Source organism: Camarhynchus parvulus, chromosome 2, assembly GCF_901933205.1.
Source record: "Camarhynchus parvulus chromosome 2, STF_HiC, whole genome shotgun sequence".
Lineage (NCBI taxonomy): Eukaryota > Metazoa > Chordata > Aves > Passeriformes > Thraupidae > Camarhynchus > Camarhynchus parvulus.
In genome coordinates this window covers 9,792,513-9,813,411 of record NC_044572.1, presented here as the reverse complement: position 1 = coordinate 9,813,411, position 20,899 = coordinate 9,792,513, and the positions used below count along the sequence as shown (strand labels likewise).

Sequence of the window (20,899 nt, the reverse complement as noted above, 5' to 3'; positions counted from 1 at the left end):
AGGTCTTCAATTAAGTTTTTTACCTGATAGCAAAATGAGTTTTGAATGTTTTTTTTTTCATTCACTAAGAAATAAAAGCAAAGTAACTTTTAAAGCATTTCTTAAAAACCATAAAAATCTGCTGTAGTACTTTGGCTTCTTACGGATTGGCAATTTGATTCTTGGTTTCAAATTCCTGGGTGCTTATCCTTTCTCCCAAAGCACTGAATAATACTCCTCCTTTGATTTAGCACTGCTCCAGACTACTCTTTTTGGATTGGCTAATTTTTACTTTTGTACAAACTTAACTCTGCACAAGTGACCAGAAGCAATGCAGTAATTACAGGGAAGGTAAATGTGAAGAGTTTTAGTCCTGCTTGTTCTGTAGAGCAGGGTTCTCTCATGGTCTGTTTTCTTTCCTGTGTTATGGCTGTCACCTTCAGTTTGCTCCTGCTGTGCTTTCTGTTCCATTTCTTGTTTGGCCAGTGTCAGGAACTTGGGCTTGTTACCCTGGTGGGAATCCATGCTGCTGATTAATAGCATGAGTGGCTAAAAATAGATGGAGTTCAAGCAGGAGACGTTTGCTGTTAATAAAATGTTCTGCCTTTTATCCAGGGCTCTCAAATGTGATTCTAATCAGGTGACAGAACAGCCACTACTGCTCACAAAATGAAGGAACTGATGTATCACTTTTTAAAGTCATCCTCTGCAGAATGGAAACTTCTTTTGAGGAAAACAGAAGGCACAAGCATGTTAATCAGTTTAAATGTTATCTACAGTTATTTTTTTGCCATGGATGAGAGGCTTCTGCTGAGGGAGGCTGTTGAGAGTGTTGTGAAGAGCATGTGACAAATATCTTTTATCCCTTTTCAAAGTGGGAGTCTTGTGTCCTTGTTTAACTGAATATAAAAGGTTTTGCTTGAATTTGAAATTCTGAAATCTATATAGCAATCATAGGTGTAATTATTTTATTGCTTAGCTGGAAATACACTTTCAGATACTTATTTTTTTCCTCAATCTGTATGTAAGTTGTAATTATTCTTGCAATGAAGTTTAATTATGGTTGTTATTGTCACATGGAAAGCTGAATACAAGCAACTTCAGGCAACTCTCATACCCCTTGACATTTTTCATCAGTATTGCTACAGTTGGGTGCTCTGTGCTCTTTTATCAAGGATAAATATCAAGGATCAATTTATCAGGAATAAATTGTCTTTCCACAAAATGATAGACCTGTAGTGCACAATTATAAACACTAGGAGTTATGCTTTATGTTATAAACATTAGAAGTTATACTTTACTGGCACTAAAAATTAATCCTCAGGTGTATTGAAAAGATTCTACTCATCTAAAATTGAGAAGCAATGCAGAAGAAAAGTGAGTACTTTTATGGGAGAGCTGATGACAGAGGTTATGTTGGAAGTAAAATGGTGTATTCTTGATCTCTTTTATCACATGTTAATACATTTCCAAAAGTTTCATCTCTAGAACTTAAACTAAAAGTTTTGTTCTTTCAAGAAGATTCATCTTGGAAAAATTGAACTGGAAAGTTCTTTGATATGCTTAAATTAGAAGTATGATATGTTTGCCCACTGGAAAGGAAAAACCGGAAATTTTACAATCATTCAAAGAAAAGTAAAACTTTGTGATTTTTTTAACATACTCACCTTGAAAATATTGTTTGTGCATAAAGTAAGAAAATATCATAAGCATCAAAAATGCTACTGGTTGGATATAACCTATATATGTTTTCATTACTTTCCTCATTTGAGCACAAAATACCCTACCCTACCTAAATCTCCCTGGCATTTAGATTCCAGAAGTCTGCCTTTAACTGAGAGTAGAAATTTCTGTTCAAAGTTAGAAAGATAAATACACTGAAACCTGATTTCCAGCCTAGCCAAAGTTCTAGTATTTGGCTCTTTTATACCTTAGAACTTATTCTGAAGAATAAGAAAATAATAAATCCACTTTACTGATGAAGTAATTGGAGTGTAGTGAGGATGGCCATGCTTTCTGGTGTGTAAAACAGTTCATCTTCTGCTCATGGCTTAAAAAATATCTGACTATTTTATGGTGGAAAGGGAATATACTGACAAAGTAAGAGAAAAACAGGGAAGCATTTTGATCTAATAGGGTTGTATCAGATATTGGGAACTAGAAGGCCTAATGCATTAAAAGAGAAGAAAAATGCAGTCAGTACTCCTGTATTAAAAAAAAAAACCAAACAACTAAAACAAAAAACTTTTACAAGTGTCAGGCTAGACACTTTTCTGTTCTGTTGGAGTATTTTATGCCATCTGTCTAGACTGTAAGATCTTTAAGGCAAAATGAGATACACAAGTGGCACATGGGCCATTGCTAGTACTGTTAATTGCTTGATTTTCACAACATCTGGCACACATTATATAACACATTTTCTTCTGCCTGTTAAAAGCAGATAATATTTATTTACCTGCCTGTCACTAGGGCTTTGAAGGGACTTATGGAAACCAAAGGAATAAATGAGCCCTGGAGGTGAATTGAAGCTTTTCAGACAGCCCAGTCCAGACACAGCCTCTAACTCTAGGTTTTTAAGCAGTGTCTTGCCTCTCACTGGAACAGTTTTCTGATGCTCCCTCCCTGAACATCTGTTGATGGCCACTTTCATAGCCAGAATCCAGGGGCAGACAGAACTCCCCTGTTGCAAATGGCCAGCCTGATGTTCTTAAAATTTGCACACTACTGTGGGACCCGTTAAGTTTCATGGTGGTGGTTTTATTGTGCCATCAGTGCCACCTCAGTTGGCTGAATGGCAACAGTCATAAAAGGGGAAGAAAAACATTTTATCTTCTGTTGCCTGTGCTTCCTTCTACTGAGCTGAGGAGATGTAAAAGAGCCCTTGGAGTATCAGAATTGAAAAGGTCTCAGCTGGAAATGGTTGACAGCATTGCCTCCAACAGAACAGGAGAACAGGAAATAAAGTGGGACCAAAAAGTTCACTGTGCACGAATAGCATATACAGAGTTAAGCTGGAACTGGGTCACATAACAGGAATTTATTCTTTTTTTCCCCCTTTGTCATTATTTCTTCTGGCTTTGAACCATTTCTTTTAAAAATGAGACCTCTTCAGTTAGTCATCATAAATTAGTCATCCACCAGTGTTTGAGGAATTGGCCCCAAGTGAACTAGGCTGGTGTAGTAAAGTATAATTCAGCTCCTGTGTAGCCTTTCTTTGTGAACAGGGCAAATGAGCTTGCATGTGGTCTCTGTTTCTTTGTGCTTGGATTCCAGCTGCTGTGACTGGGTATGGAGGGCTCCTGCATGGCTGTTCTCTATTAGGACCTTGCTGCAGAAAGGAACCTGCTGGTGCTGTGCTTACATCTCTCTGACTGCAGGAAACATCCAGATCCTATCTAGCCATATTTATCTGCATGAAGCTGCAGAAGCTAAAAGTCATCCCACGGTGTTTTAGCATATGCTGAAAAATGAAATACTGTCAAACTCCTACAGTACTTGAAATAGACTTGAAATAGCCTTACAGTTTTGCTCCTTTACACTTTTTCTGTAGGGATCATTCAGGGATTCAGATGCAGTGGGGCACAGAAATAGAGAATGAATCTCTCACTTGTTGAAGTGAAAATTAACCTTCTGAACTAAGATGGCTTTAGATAACTAGAATCCCCAGTTTCATGCCTACTTTTTGTGTTACACAGAAAGTGCAGAATGAATAATTCAATAAGTGATACCCAAGTTTATAATTTGAAAAGAGAAATGTCTGGAAGTTTTCTATGAATGAGATCTTTGTCATTTTTTAAGTCTATGCTACCAGCATAGATCTTTTATCATTTTTAAAGCCTGATTGCTACCAGCATAGATGACGGTCTAAAAATATGCTAACTGTTGTTCATACCTATTCAGTGTAGCCAAAAAGGAAATTTCATGTTTTGATCAGCAGTATATATCTGCAAAATAATATTCTTGGTTCCAGTTGCAACAAGTAGGAATTTGCCATTAATTTTAAGGTGGCTGAATTTCATTGCTCTGTGTACAGTTAAAACAACTTTATAGATGGGAGAAGTATTGAACATCAGTGCCTTATCATACACAATTTTGAAGGCATCCATCCTGATTTGAGCGTGGTGGGTGCTGTCCTGCTTGAATTTTGCAGTTTAATTATTTTTCCTGTTGTGTGTGTATGTGTGTTTGTGTGTGTGCTTGATGAGAGTCTTCACCACAGACTGGTTTATTAACCCATGATTTTACGACGACTAAGTAGCGATTCAAGGAAGATTGAAATGTTAATTTCCTTTGTTCTCCTGTTCTTTAAGAGGCCAGCATAGGTAGGGTGAACACCACTAAAATAATTTTGGTTCTAATATTAACTGCACAAGTACAGAATGAGATTCTACCTTCTCATTGAGTTGAAAGAAGAAAAGCCCCCAAGCTAAGGTTTCTAAATCATCATTTTACTCCCACAGATGATAATTTTCAAGTGGCAGATGATTATTTCTGGAATCAAGAATCTTTCTTATTTCCTGATGTGTCGTTTTTTACTTTTCTAAATTGCCTTTAAATACTGTTTAGGTATGGATATCACACATAGCAAAAAAATATGATCTCAAATGCCTAGGCTAGAGGTAAACCTGTGAGGAATGTTCTGGATTTTTTCATGTGTGCAATGATTATTTGAAACCATTCTTTTCTGTATCCAGGATTATTTTTTTAGGCTGCAGCTGTCTTGCTGAATATTCATTATGAAATGCTTGTATTTAAAAATAAACCCATTAGTTTTGTTTCTATCACACCAACTTGCCTTTCAATACGTGCCAGTGACCTGGCATGGTGACGGCATCTCTCAGCCTTAGGTCTCCATGGAAAATCTTCATATGTTAGATTGCTTTTTTTTTTTTGGAAAAATATCCAACAATATGTAGATAATATCAAGTATTTTTAGGAATGGATCCTAAAAATATAATACACAGTTATTTAGCTGTTTTATACCTTCTCCTTTAAAAGCCCATGTGGGGCTACTCTCTACCCATCTCTACCCTCATACTTCCAGGATAAACTGTTGCTTTCCAGCTTGGAGTTATTTCTGATGCACAGGGCTGCTCATTTAATAAATGAAGGCATTCTGTGTGACTAGAGTAAAATATAGGGAAGGGGAATGATATTTTTCCTTTTTCAAGTAGAAAGAAAGGTTAATTCACTTTCATATTCCTAATTTAGCTGAGGAACAGCATCTCTTCTATAATGCAGCAGAAGCATTTTCCCAGACTGCTTTAATTCCTGTTCCTGTCCTGAACATTTAGGAACCAAACTTCTTATTTCAAAAATCAGTGAAGGCCTGTCAGTGCCTACACCAGGAACGAGATACTCCCTTGGCGACTGTTCCACTTTATATTGTGGAAATATGACCAGCTGCAACACTGGAAAACGAGGCACAGAGGAGCAGGCAAGCCAAGGTTACAATGCCCACAGAACTGGTGTCAGGCAGAGACATTCAGCAAACCTGGAAACCTCATGAAGCAGTTCAGTACAATGCACAGGGCCTCCTTTTTAGTTCTTCCTTCCTCTTGAGTCCTTGTATTGCCTGAATCTGTATTTTTCAAAAGTATTCAAATGATTAAGTCTTGACAAATTACCACTTTTGAAGAGGCTGACTTTTGGTTTTCTGACATCTTAAGGCATACAGTAGAGAGGCCTCATCTCAGGTAACTGCAAGATCACTATGAGAAACCTGTGAGACAAGTTGAAAAAAATAGAAATTGTATCGCATGGCTCACTTAGATTATTTTAGAAAAGAAGTCTGGGTTCGGTTATTTGACAAAGGGCACCTTGAGTTGTTTCAGGTGCTGTGGGTATTCTGCCTAATGTCTCTGACACTCCAGAAAGGACTGAGTCTCCTACCAGATCTCTCAGTGCTGTGTGGATATCTCAGTCTGTGGTATCTCAGATGGCAGTAGAAGAAAATGTATTGACAACAAATTTCAACCCCATTTTATTGCAGTAATAGCAATAATAACAATAATCATGAATATGTTTTTAATACATATATCCTATAGATATGCTTAATATATTTGCATCTGTGCAGGTATAATACAGATATATATACCTGTAGTTTGCAAAGACAAGCTCTGATACTGAGCTTTGCAGAGTGCCTGGTGCTGACTGAAGGTGGGAGAACAGAGGTGCAGCAGTTAGTGAGATTAGCAATCCTCTTTGATGTGTAATTGCAGCTGTGTGGTTCGTGCTTTTGTGTTCTGTGCCTCCCGCTGGGGCAGGCGCTGCACACTCAGGAGCTTTGCAAGTGAAAACATAATGTACTTTATTATTCTCCAGAAAGGGGAGGGAGAAACCAAGCAAAAAATAACAAGAAACAAAAGCAAAGTACATTTAGCTTCCCTTCATCATAAAGGAAAAAAAGAACGCAGCAGGAAAATAGCTTCCATATTTTTAGGCATTTGTGAGTCACCCTAAATCTCTTAGGATATTTTAGTAAAAATTATATTAAAAAAGCTTCTATGAAGTAATGAACTCGTAAGTTTTTCTGTGTGACATATTTCAGTTGCTTTTTTTAATGCTTCTTTTTAACTTCCTCTGGGTAAAGAATCAGTTATCCACCTGGGAATGCAAATCTTGTGAAGTGAGCTGTGTGGATTGAGAGAGGAAAAAAGACTGGGGTAGTATTTTCTGAGGTTGGCTGTGGCATTCTGTAGTTCTACACTAGACTATCAGTAGTAGCAATAAAGGTGTTCACACCTCTGGGAGAGCAGGGGCTGGTGGGATAATCCATGGCCTAAGGTCACTGTCCTGCCCTTAAGGACATTTTTGGCAACTGTAGGGTCTGGGCTTAGGCAGGTGGAGATAGAGAATAGGTTAGAATAAAGTCAGAGTGTTGTCAAAAAATGACAGCAAGAGAATTACATCCTTAGAGAAGATTTTACCAACAGTGCAGGTAAAGGCTTGGAAGATCTGGAATCATAAAAGTCTCCAGTACCCAGCTGTGATTTGAAAGCTTGTGGACATTTTCATATCCATTATAGAATTAAAGTATTACAACTAAAAGCAGCACTAACTGAGCAGTAATTATATTTTATATGTGTTCTGCCTTTAACCCAGAATGACATAAATTGTGTGTTATTACATCATCAGATGTCAATGGGCAGAGCTGCTGAGTGTAAGGAAAGTGAGGATTTTCTGGGAGGTGGGGAGGATACAGGTATGTCCACATACTGTCAGCCATGAGCAGCTCTCTTCCCCTTTCCTCACAGTTGCTCCCTGTCCTCATATCTTGTTTATATTGGGAAGTTGAATAGGTTGGGTTACTCTGATGTAAGACTCCAGCAGACTTGGGCCACTTGAGGGCTCTTTTTTCATTGAACCTACATGTTAACTTAATATTTTTAGTTATGCAAAATTGCAAAACATTGTGTTAATTACTCAAGAAATGCCACAAAAGGTTTTTTGATTGTGTTTTCTGCCATCACATGAATGGCTGAAGGCAGGTTGAATTGATACCCAAAATGTCTTAGCTGTAAGAATCCTAAAAAATATTCCATAAGCACCATTTCCTCCCCACGTACCCCTCTGTAAAAATGTTCCAAAATGTTATACAAAAGGAAGAGAACTGTAGATACAGAGATTCTTGTTCTGGTCCTTGACCTGATACTCTCCAACTTGCCTGCAGGAAACTGAAGGCACCTTCTCAAAACAGGCCAGTGCTTGATGTGAATCTGATAGTTAAGTTTTATTTTTAACAAAGCTCAGTGAAAAGAAGTAGATGAGTACTGTTTCCTTGTACAAAATAGTGTGTAATAACACATCCCATTTTGCCTTTTTTTTTTTGACATACCATTAATAAAACAATTTCAGGTCTTTCAGGCATTTTTGTCACAGTCCCATGTTGGTTTGAAAGATACTTCAAATGAGGTTGCACATTAAAAAAAAAAATCATTCACTCATCTGGGTGTAATTTTAATATTCTTGTACCCTTACTTCTGCTGCATGATGTATAGGTTGTAGAATAGAGAATAAAGGTCACAAAGCTTTGGACTTTTATCATTATTTATTTGTTGCTTTTTTGTTGTGTGTTTTTTTAAGGTCTTATAATTAGGATATTTTGAAAACACTGCACTGATGTAGAAAGCATTGCATACACATTGTTCCTTGCTTTCTGTAGAGTATTGGATTCAGGAACAGCACAAAATTAGATCTGTAATATATTCATCAAATAGAAAGTCTCCAAGTGTAGTTTTAAACATTATGTTTTAATGTTTTGGCTGAAATTCAAATCCTGAAGGAAGAAAAATATTTTTTTGAATAATACTGGTTCATTAGAATAATTTAAGTTTTTTTTAAGAGGGCTCCCATATGAGGTGCCAGACTTATTCTAAACCTTGCTGAATATCATGTCTCAGAGAATTATGCAAATTCTGGTCAACTGCAGACTGAAGACTCATGTGTGGAACTTCATGAAATATTAACATCAAGAATATTTTGGAGGAAAAAACAAAATAAAGTCTTTAATTAATGAATCTTTGGAATCAACTTGCAAAACTATCAATGGGATTACTGTTAAACAACTTCTGTTCTCAGGATGCCTCCAAGAAATGAGAGAGTCCCTTTCTTCTAAATTCTCAGAAATCCCAAGACAGAGTCCTGTAAAGTCAGTGTAAAATGCTAGCAGGGAAATGCAGGGCTGTTCTTATCTCTGCCTCTGGCTTATCTCTGCACCTTGGACTTTTTATCACTTTTAACACATCATGCATTACAGACTTTTCTGTGGAGATTATTCTCCTGCACTTCCTTTCTCAGACCCTCTTATTTTCTCCCATTTCCTCTTGTAGATTTTTCTTCTTCAGTTGTTGCACAGTGAAGAGTTCATTATTAACTCTGTTCTCCCTCCAGTATTTTCTTCTGAATTTGTGCCTTTTACTGTTTCCAATTTTCTAAGTTTCCTCAACCCCCTTGATTCTCTATATTTCCATACAGGGAAAAAAAGAAAACCAGAACAAAACAAAAAAAGGAAAAACCCCTCTGAAGTCAATATTGCTAATTCCTTTATGAATTAGTAGGTCTCATTCTTTTTTTCATTGTGTATGCTCTAGGCTAATTATTGTTACTAGGGACAAGCTGGATTCAGCAGACACAACCAGCTCTGGAGTTCAGAGCAGCTTGGTGGAGCAGTGGAGGAAGCTGGGAGGAAGTTCCTGATTGGTGAATAGTGATGTGAAATTCCCCATTCCTTTCTCTTTTTCATTATGTGCCTCCTACCTGGTAACTCTCCATGCCAAAGAATATCCAGGAGAGGACAGGGAATGAGCACAGAGAAGTCTATGATATGGAAATAAAATTTACAAAGGAAAAACAGCAAAGACAAAAACAAAAAACTTGAAGAGAAAAAAAAAATAGGCATTTGGGCCCTAATTCCCTGCTCAGATACTTCAATTCCAACAAAATCAACAGGCATTGGAGGCTAAGTTAATGAGGGCTGGTGTCTCTATGGCTACAGTGTAGCCAAGGCTTTTGTCTACTCTTAATGGAGAAAAGCACCTATATAAACTCCTGACAGAACCCACCCTTCAGATTTTTTTTTCCTTCATAAATAGATTTGCTGAAGTGCAGTTTCTCCTTGGCGGTTAAAGGAGTGCAACAGATGAACTTCTAGAATCTGAGAGGTTTAGTCTTCTAATGATCTTTTCCTTTTTTTTCCAGACAGAGAAAAATAGTCTTTTGTGTACTTTTTAGGAAGGAAACAGAAGATGAATTCTGGTGTTACTCAGCATGAACACTATTTGTCATATTTTAGAATCATCTCTAATTTTCTTGGCTTCCTCCCCAAATTGCTTTAATCATTAGGCTTTTTCTTAACTACATCTCTGATGTGTGTCATTATTGTGGCTGCCTCTCAACAAGTAGCCTAGGGAAAAAAAACATCTCACTGGTCCCACAGAGTAGGCAGAGCTGCTTCACAGACACAACAGCAGGATGTATTCTAGGACAGCTGGCTCTATTGCCAGCCTCAGAAACATCAGGGTGAGTCAGGAGTAATTAGAACTCAATTACTGGTCAAAATCAAGACCATTCACTCTCAGTTCTTTCAAATAGGTGTAATTTCACAAAAGTAAGTAGAAGCAGATCATTTAACTCTGTGATAAATTTAAACATCTGTCTGCAATGGGTTTTGAATCAATACAGAATAGATTTAATTCTTTATCAGCATAGCAAAGCATTGTCCTAATTCTGTCCCTTGTCATTGTGATGCCCATGTAGGGGTTACAAACACAACAGGACTTGAGCAAAGCCACAAGGTGCTGCACATGGATTGTTTGTCAAGAGATAATTTGTATTGATAGGGACAGCTGAGTTCTTGGTAGCTTTTAAAAAATATCTAGTAGATAAACACCTTTACAATTCTTTGGGATTTTTTTTTATTTGTTTGTTTGTTTGTGGTTTTTTCCCTTGTGGAAAGGGAGTTTTGGGCATCTTAGTAAGAATTGTTAATTCTGATGTGCTACCAATATCCTTGTGTGACCTGTTTCTCATAACTCTGTTCCATCCTAGAGGATGCTGCAGCTTCATTCGCAATTCAAATTCCCAGGGCAAATTGTAGAGATAAATCTTGATGTCACAGTCCATTGAATTTTACCTAATATTATTATTTTTCCCTCAAGAAGTCCAAGGCACTGTGACTTTCTTCATTGACTTTCATTATGTTTCTCCAGTAGATGAATAATTAATGTGGATTACTCTGGACTGTTTAAACTCTTTATTAAAGAAATTACCAAGTGTATATAATAGTGTCTCTTCCATTAGATGAACACAGGTGATTTCAACACTCTAAATTAACATTATAATGTGATTCAGAAATGCATGATAAAGGCATGAAGCTGTTTTTCCAAACAGCAGTTTTTACTGTTTTCTACATCTATCAGACCTCCATATGGATACAGAGAAATAGACAGATTTAGACCAGTGTTTGGGTCCTGCCTTCCTTTTTTGGAGCTCTTCTGTAAGAGTAGCTCCCACATCTGTGGGTGCTGTTGTCCAGATTAGAATTACTTCCCTGCAATAAATGACTCTGAACTAGCCCCTTGCACTCAGACTTCTTGGAATTATGTATTTCTTTTTTCCTTCCAAGTTGTTTTCACCAAGTCCACATTGTAATTTTAACCCAAAAATTGTAACCCATCTCAAATTAACTGTGAAATAGAGATGAAGCAAAAAGGAGAGGGATTTTTTAAAAAGTCTGGGGAAGGAAAATAGAGGGGATCCTATGTGACAGGCACTTGGTCATACTGCAGCTCTTGGTACAGGCGTCTTTGTTTGAAAGATGCTGTACTGATGTCTAAGTAAAACAGAATATAAAAGCCAATAATAGCAGAGAGGTTCTCTGCAAAAAATGTTTTTTGCCTTTGAAGTCTGCTTAAGTTATTGTTGGGAGTGGAATATTACCCAATATAAATATTGGGTAATTGCTTAGTTTTAGGGACAATATAAGTGGATGAGAATTGCTGTAAATTCTGGTTATGTTTTTTTAAGCACCAAGAAGATGCTCATTAAGAATGTCTGCCAAATAACGAAAAGAAAATTTTGGCACTTGTTAGAAGGAAATGAGAAACATGTCTCTTTTCCTTCCTTTGATTATGGAAATAGTGGGAGCTTTCCCAAAGCAGAAGACATAACTTTAAAGAACCATTAAAAAACAAACCCTGTCACTGAATCCAGCTCTTAAACATTGAGTATTTTCAGGGAATAGGACATAGGTTCCTTTACCATGTAAGTGTTTTGGATATTTTTCCTGAAAGAGTTGTCTTCCAAAGCACATAACCCCCAGACAGAGTTCCTGTTTCCTCTAGCTAATGGTTCATTACTTCTTTGACCCAGCTTGTCTTAACCCTCACTGTGGAAGACATCTAGAAATATGTTATAATTAGGATTTAGAATTCACTCCTGTACTGCAATTTTGTAAAACAAGTATGCTGGAATAGACTGGCAGTTAGTGATGGGCAAAATGAGGTTGATAGATATAATGATGGCAGCAGTTCTTTCACAGAATAAATATCACAGAGGCCTCTACAGTGCAATGCTTGCTGGCTTGTGTGCAATGATATTGAGGAAGGCAGTGCTGGTAATGTCACACTCTGCTGGATGTAAGCTTCAGTGTTATATCTTTTGGCTGTGGATAATACCAGAAGGTTTTGCTGCCAGCAGATTTTGTGGACAAGGATATTGTACAGGCAATGACAGGTAAAAAAATCTGGCTGCTTGTTGATGTATTAAAACAGTGAAATGGAATTTAGACTCAATGGTGTTCAGCTTTCAGAATCTCTGCCAGGCACAAAAGAAAGTTTTGCTTAGTTGCAGTTGGGATTTCAGTGGGCGTTGGGCAATTTCAGTTCCTGCCCAGAAAGAATTTAATTTCAGCAACTGGTGACCAGAAGGTGTTTAAATGCAGTTAGTGAAGGCCTGCTCTGACCTTTATGACATTATGTTTGCAGTTTGTGAGTACTCCAATCAACAATTTTTAATTCTGAAGGAACAGATCCTACATTTTGTATTGTAAATATGCTGTTTTTTTCCCAATATAGGACACCAAAATGGCAAAAATCTTTTGGTTTTGTGTTACTTGAGTAAATCACATTTGACCCCTTCTGCCACAATTAAAGGTAAAATATTTCAGTCATGATCGTAAGAGGTAATGTTTTAAAATTATCTTCTATTTATTCCACAGGAATTGATTCATCTCCTTTTTTTACGATAGAAATAGTGTTCAGTATAATTAAGTAACAGTGCAGCTACTTGTTTGGCAGATTGTATCTGTGCTCCCCATTTTCTTTTGAGTGAATGATGGTCTTGCTAAAGAAACAGAGTTAGACAATGTCACAGTGGGAGAATTGTAATTTTTCAGAAGAGATAATGCAAGTTCTTTTAATGTTTACTGTGAAAAAATGACAAAATGGCTCATCAAATGGTGAATGAGCCACTTCCTGAGCCCTGGGCAAATGCTGTTCTAAAGCTTTCTTAGTGATTGACTTTCAGTGTGTCTTCTCTTCATGACCTGTTATTACTGCTCACATCTTCAATTATTCTTAGAAGTGACCTTTTCTCAGTGCTCCCCAGAAGAAAAGCCCTACATCATTGCAATCATGGCATTAGTAATCAGATAAGCTAATAGTATTCTCACTACAAAGCAATTCCTTTCTTTAGTGGTGAACATGCTCAGACTACTTACATGTAAAGGAAAAGATCTAATTTTTTCTTCTAAATGCAGGAAGGACAAAGTACAGATTTACATAGTGAGAAATAATAATAATAATAAACATCACAGCATGCCTGTACTATGTTGCCTATTTCATGCACCAATCCATGTTGAAGGGCAAGTGATATAAAGAATGTAACCAAAGTTCTGCTATGTGATGCCATTGAGGCTTCAGAGGCAAGTCTTGGCTGTAAGTTTAGTACTGAAATTTTTCCTAAATGAATGAAAACTCTATTCCATGATGAATTATTCTGGCTAGAATCATATTTCAATATACAAATCAGTGTGTATGAAAAATGATTGAAAGAAGGGGTAAATCTGAGATGAGGAAGTGTTAGCACCATATGGTAACACTTATGGGAAATCTTGCCTTACTTTACTTTGGAAACTTTTCATGTAAAAGATTTCACAGTCCTGCAGTTAACCACTGCAGGGATTTCTTTTGTCATCTTTATGACTGCTAATTTGGATTAGAGTAAAGCCTGGATTCTTCACCAGGGATGAGTGCTCCTTTGTATGAAGCTTTGTACATGCACATAATTAAAAAAGAAAGGAAAAAACCCCTTCTCTCAAGAGTTTGCAGTATTACAAAAACATCAGGCACATATTAAACTCATAAAAGGTGGAGTGAAGAAGGAAGATCAAAGCTCAGTATATTTTATGCTGACAGTATTTTTCTCACTTTCCCTCTTGGGAGAAAGAACCCCTTTAGTATTATGTGCCACTTTAATATTATTCTTGACCATATTGATTTACTGTTCTTTCATCACTTAACTATTATCCAAGCAGTTGTTGATAAACCACCACAGGTTCCAAGGGCTTGATGAAATATCTTTTTCAGTGTGGAACATTCTGGATATCCTGAGAACCTGAGGAGACACCAGAATGTAACTGAACCTACACCTGCTCTGAAGAGCTCTGAATTGAGGTAGCAAGACAGAGCAAATCCTGCCCTTCTTTTACCTCCTGCCCCTTAGCTCTTTCCCAGTGACACAATGGAAGGGAGATAAATGGGGAATGGCTGAATGTGCTGGACGGGAAGTGAAGGGCTGTGGAATTCACATTCTCTGAAAAAATTCCTTCGCCCAAGATTTTTCTCCTGGGAAGCTGAGAGGCCTCAGAGAAAAGGAAAACAATTCTTATCTCGTTTGCTTCTCCTGTGTTGTGCTTGTCTGGAATGTGTTTGGAGATTGTTTACCCACAGATGATTGTTTCATTGGATTCTGGTCTGAGTCGTTTTGACTCTTTGGCCAATTGTGGCCAAGCTGCATTGGGACTGGAAAGAGTCACGAGTTTTCATTATTATCTTTTTAGCATTCAGTAAGTATCTTTTCTGTGTTCTTTAGTATAGTATCCTTTAATATAATATAGTATTATAAAGTAATAAATTAGCTCTTTGAGAACATGGAGTCAGATGCATCATTTTCCTTCCTTCGCTGGGGCACCCTGGTTTTACAATAGAGGGCACCTGTGGGCATGGGTGGACTGGATGGCCAGAAATTGCCAGCAATCAACACTGATCAGGTGACAGTGCTGCTCACCTGCAGGAGTGAAAGGAGAGGGCATACTGTAGTGGGGGCAGTGCCTGGGAGTGGCATGAACGTGTTTGGGAGGGTCAAGGAGGGGCAGCTGCATCCTGGTGGTGGGACGATGTTTTCTTGGGGAGGAGGAGTTAAAAAAGAAACGCTTCTCAGGAGGAGAATGGAGGAGTTTGGAACAGAAAGAATGAGCAAAGGAGATAAGAATGAAAATTTAAAGGGTAGGGCCAAAGAATATCCTGTTTTTTTATCATAGTGAATGCCATAATGAATCTAAAGTAAGGAAGGCAGTTAATCAGTTGATTTTTCACAGGCAATTGGTAAGTTTTGAGTGATGAGTATATACTTAACATTGCATGTGGACATACCTGTGTAACCCCAGGGTTTAGGAAACTGGGATGAAATTTGCTTAAAGCCTGTGATCAACTTGATGTACGTTTTCCCCAGACATTCTTGCAATTTTGGGTAATTCTAGACTTGTTAAGCACACATGTATGGCAGACAGATGAGGATGTGTTGAATAGATCACAGCTTTAGCAGACTGAGCAAATTTATCTCTCACCTCTATTAGTGAGCAGAATATTTCTCTCTCAAACAGATGACTTCTCCCATCAGTTTTCTGCAAGAAACCTTGTTTCATTTTTCCTACCAATGTGTTCAGATTATTATTGTTGGGCATCATTTTGGTTTTTTCAGTTAAAGCTATCACAGTTGTGTGAGTTGAGCACTTCTAAAATGTAATTGTTGGACCATATTTATTTATCCTACTATAGGAAAATAATGTGGCTCACTATTTAGAGACTTCCACAGCTGGGACTAAAGACCCAAGGAGACATTGACCTGCCCCAGTGTTTCCTTGTTTCTTACCCTAACCAGCAGTGATGAGCTCACCCTGCAAGGTCTCCTGACCACATCTTGCAGCCAAATGTGAAATAAACAGGTAAATGTGGGGTGAACTTTCATTCTGGACTTTTAAAATGTTACAGACTGCTGGCATATTTTGATTAAGGGAACATACACTGGCTGAAATATTGTGATGGGCCAGGGGTTGTTAAGGTCTGCAGATGTGAGGAGACATTAAATGCTTCCATGAAAGTTGTTGAAAGAGAGTGAAAGGAAAAGGTAGAGATCCTTCAATAACACAAAAGACCTACAAGGTTTGTATTTTCCCAGTTTCAGAAGAAATGTAGCTGGTTTTGCCTGTTATTTGGCTTTTTGTTTTGATGATTATAAGACAATTTTTGATAAACAGGGAGTTTATCTCTGACCTACTTTTAAATTTTAATTTAGAAAAATGCTTACAGGATTGATGGCATTCTTGGGAGAGATGTTTAGTTTAGGATCATCATGAGTTGGTTAACAGGGGGAAAGGACAGAGAAATAAACATAATATAATCTATTTGAATCATCAGTCAATGTCAGTTTTTAAAAAAATATTTTCCTTATAAGAGAATTTTTACAGTTTTTTCTAGATGAAGTTCAAGTGACTTCATCTGCTGCATTGACTGTCCTAACCTTCAGAGGCTCCTTGTATAAGTCAAAACAAACAATATGTTCTACTGCAATTTAAACTTTCCTATTTTTTTCTTTAGGAACGCAGAACTGCTGTATGATGAAGAGAAGGAGATAATTTTATTAGTGTCTCATGAGAAGAATAAGTTGAAAAAAAGAAACATAAACTTTTAGGTCCTGTACTCACAGCAGTATTTTGTGATTGTTTTGCTGCCTTTCTGTGAAACAGCACTGGAGATATAGAGGGGGAGGAAAGGGAGGCAGAAGAATTTGCAAGGCCCTATGGAATGTCTTTTTGTGGCTATTTAATAATGCACTATGAAAATGTACATGTAGTGTACATTATATACAGAATATTAACCTGATTTGTCACTACTGAGATGTGGAGACCATGCAAGTGTTAATAAAGAGTTGAATTTCAATGCAGGCTAGGTAAGAAAACTCTTTAAATTCTATATTTAGCAAGGCAATGTTTGCTGGATAATTATGTGGAGGCTTTGTTATTTCAGGGCTGCTGTGTGAAGTGAGACTGGGGCTTTAGGTTTGGTGTTTGAAAGCAATGTATCAACAGTTTATATGTACTGGGAGATTTTTTGTGGTAGGGAGATTTTTTTTGGCTAGAAAATGCAATGTAATTTTGCTCCCATAAGGCATGAACTGAACTAAATATATTTTGGAGATGATACCACTTCACTCTTCAGAGTTGACTTATTACCACCATTACTAATAGTGGGTAGATGATATTTAAAATGAAATATGATACTTCTTAGTGTTCCAGCAAATAGCAGGAGATAAATTAGTAGTTAAATTAGCATATTGACTGGTTGGCTGAAATATGCATAACAATCAGCTCTAATAATAAATAACTTGAAACAAAATATTTTTCAAGGCATTTTGGAGGTCCTTGTCTATTTTAGAGTAATCCTACATGGATATAGTTTACTATGCATTGACTTTTCTAGTTTGCTCTCCAAGACATGGATTTACAAGTCTGATTGCATCAGATTCCTTGCTGCAGTGAGCATCAAATAAACAACAGTTATTAAAAGAGAAACTAAAACATGATAATGCCAGTTTTCTTTTGTGCTTTTCCTGGAAAATTTATTAGTCAATAAAGCAAAATCAGAGTTCTGTATAGAAGTAGCATGACTGTTGATTTCTTTGTACCTAAGCAGGCTTGTTTTGTTCATTTTGTATGTGTATTTTTCTGCTTCTGAGAATATCAGTGTATTATTATAGGATGGCCTATCTCTAGCAGGTGGTTGTAATCCCAGCTCCCAGGTGCTTCAAATCAGTAGAGCCAGGTGAACCTGTCACAGTTTTAATGTGCCACTCCACTAGAAATATTCCTGGCTGCAGCTTCTCATCTGACACCTTTTGGCTCCACAGCAGTGCAGGATGGGAAATGACTACAAAACTGCCTGTTTTCCCTCCACTGCAGGACAAATTCAGCAGCATTTTGCTGGACACAGATATTTCAGGTTTGTGGGCTTGATTATTTTTTTAATTTCTCAGGAAAAAAAGGAATACTGATTTTTCCTAGCCATAAAACTTTTTTTTTTTTTTAGAAGAGTTAACTTCAGATTTCTGAAAACAGGAACACTGAATTATACATTTCCAAGCCTAGTTTATATTGGTTCTTGAAGTCTTTTTTTTTTTTTTTTCCTGCAAGAATGCCATTCTAAAGTGAACATTGTTATTCTTTTAATGAGACTCCTGTGCTGTGAGCTCAGTTTGGATGTGTTTTGGTCACTGCCTCTCATTGTTCTTGTCTGATCCCCTTTATGAGTCAATGTACAGCTCAGGCATCCTCCTGCTTGGCTGGATCAGGTATCTTCAGTGAGTTTCCAGCCACTGTTTCAAATGGTCAAATGGTTCTTACAGCAGACTTGTCTGGAACAAAATCGTCCACATCTCAAGAATATGTTACAAACCACAGTTTGTGTACTGGGGCATGGGTAAAAGGATGAGAGAACTCTTTTATTCCTGTGCATATTGTAAATCTGTGTAAGGTGATGTGTATGTGGTCTTTGCAGACAGGTGTGGGATGGATATGAAGGACTCTGTTGGTTCTCCAACATGTCTTGAATTCACATAGCTGGGCTTGTCTAGCTCAGACCTAGCATGTGCTGCTAAATCCTGCTGAGATATACAGCATATTAGTTCAGGCTTAATGATGTGCTAATACAGTTATCTGCTGAAAGCCTTTTCAGAAATTCCTAAATCACTGTATATCACCAAAACTTCTCTTTTAGCAGTATTAGAAGCCAGGTAATTCATGGTCAGAGGGTTCTGAGCCTTTCAGTTCTTTTTCTAAGGACATCTTACATAATCCACTGGACTCCCTGGTGATTAGAGGTGCTGTACTTTGCTGTGCTTTGTGCTTTCATGGAGATAGGCATGGCTGGGGAGAAAGGATTTGCTCATTTGTTTGGATCTGGTGTAGTTCCTTGCTGGTTTCTTGATGCAAGATGTGGAAAAGTTCAATATTTAATATCATAACTCCATGCGGCCATTTATAAATAAGATATTTTCCAGGAAAATGAAAAGGCTTAATTGTGAAAATGTGGTTTTAAGGGCAGTGTTTGTGTCCAAGATACAGCTTCATTCCTCAGATTTGCTCCAGTCCTAGCACTTTAGCTTTGTCAGAAAATAAAGAAACTACTGGTTAGGTAAGGAAAGTGAGTGCCCTTAGCAGTAGCAGGATATTTCACAGTGCCTTTGGACCTGATCCTTGTCCCTGTGCCCCAGTGTGGAGTGACCAGAGCAGAGGCACATCTTGCCCACTTCCCTGCTGCCTTCACAACTACCAGCAGGGACTCATTTTGGTTGAGGATAAAAGCAAGAATCACTATTGTCTCAATGCCTGGTTGGGTGACACCAAGGGAACAGAGCAGTTTGGTGACAAAGGAACAGAATACTTTATCCATGAAGATGTGTACAAGTGAAAGAGCTGGGATTGCCAGCCTGGATGAAGTTTCTAGGGTGAAGATTGGAGCTTGTGCTGTAGGGGCTCATCAAGCAGCAACTTCAGGATCAAATTTCCTATTTTAAATAAAAAAAAATCCAAGGATATTTTTCATGGACCTATATTGATTTGTCATCTGTCTGTGAGGTATTAGGGTGTTGGTAGGGATGGCTTAATTTGGAAGCCTTTCTCCAAGGACTTAGCACTCCTGAAGTCTTAGGTATGGTCAGTTGTTGCAGTTATTAAATCCAAGATGAATCTGAGCAATTTATAGGCTGATTTATAGGCTTGTCTCATTGCTGTGGCAATACTGTCAGGATGCTCTTGGTTTCTTGGTGTATATTCTTGCAGCATTAGTGTGCTGTGGTATAATAATGTACTCAAAATTAAGAGAACCTAAAATTACTTCACGACAGACACATGCATGGGAAAACTGAACCTTCAGTTGGAGGAATGAGGGGAGGAAAACTTCAAAGGTCATTTTGGACATAGCCAGTTAGTGCTGTCTAATCAGACCTGTTCTGGACTTCCTCTACTGCCCAGTTTGAACTCCCAAGGCCAACCAAATGTCTGACTTTTTCAGAGCAGGTCTTCAATATGCGCTAATTATCCACAGTTTGAAACTTGTATTAATTTTTACGTCTCTCTTGTGTTTTTAGGCTGCCTGTTTGAGGATGACCTTTGCAAATCTTTTGAAGTTTGTGTAAATGGTAAGTCTTCCAGGTTTTGTTTGCTGCTTGGTCTGTCCTCCACTCTGTAATTGCTGCATGTTTGATTCAGTAAACCAAATTCGTATGTGAGTAAGAAGGAGGGGAAAAGGAAAACTACCAGATATGACTATTCTGGTCAGCAGTTAGGAAAAATTTATTGGATTAAAAAAAAAATTCTCTCAACCCTGAGCAAAACCATTTATGTGACATAGATTTTAATTTAATTAAGCTCACTGAAATATGCTAACATTTAATTTGTCTTAATATGGGTGAAAATAACTGTTTTGTTACCTTCTGTTTGTTCCTCTTTTTAGAGGATGATGTTGAGTAATTATCAGCCTCCTCTTCTTCAAAAGGTTGTTATTTTACATAATAAGAAAGTCTCAGAGGAACACTGCAGTTGTTGATTATACTGTTTCCTTTTTCTATGATTTTACTTGAATTGTGCAGAAAAAGCTTTTTTCTACTGTCCTGCATAATTTATTTTCAGTAAGTCCAAAAAGACAACACAACATATGAATGAGGCTAATGGAATAGTACAAAAGATGTTTTCTAATAATAGTTGAAGATTGGAAATGTGCTATATGAAATGATTTCATTCCCAGTGAAGGACAGAGGATGTTTTGAGAGAGGTGTTTGAAGCAATACCTGCTATAAAATGTGTATATGTGGTGAAAGGAGGAAGGGAGTAGTTTTTATAGTGTCATTTGACATAGAAATACATGGCAATATGTATATCTGTAATAAGGGGGTTAATATTTAAATTAAGTATTGTATATGAAATTGTTTGTGACATCATATTATAAAGGAGAAGCTTTGTTTTCCATCAAACTCAGAAACAATAATATGAGTCTATTAATAAATTAAGATATTAATAAGGTTTAGCTAGTGAACATTTAGGATGAAATGAGATTAAATTTCCAGTACTGTTTAACATCAGACTAAT

The 20,899-nt window shown here is 37.3% G+C and overlaps 1 protein-coding gene across 1 annotated transcript in view; it reads left to right on the top strand.

Annotated features, from left to right (window-relative positions):
- Window positions 1–20,899, top strand: part of PTPRN2 (protein tyrosine phosphatase receptor type N2) — a 636,599-nt gene that overhangs the window by 47,063 nt on the left and 568,637 nt on the right. Inside the window, exon 2 of the mRNA XM_030971071.1 lies at window positions 19,903–19,953. Within this exon, the coding sequence (XP_030826931.1) occupies window positions 19,903–19,953 (51 nt within the window). The remainder of the gene's footprint in view (window positions 1–19,902; window positions 19,954–20,899) is intronic.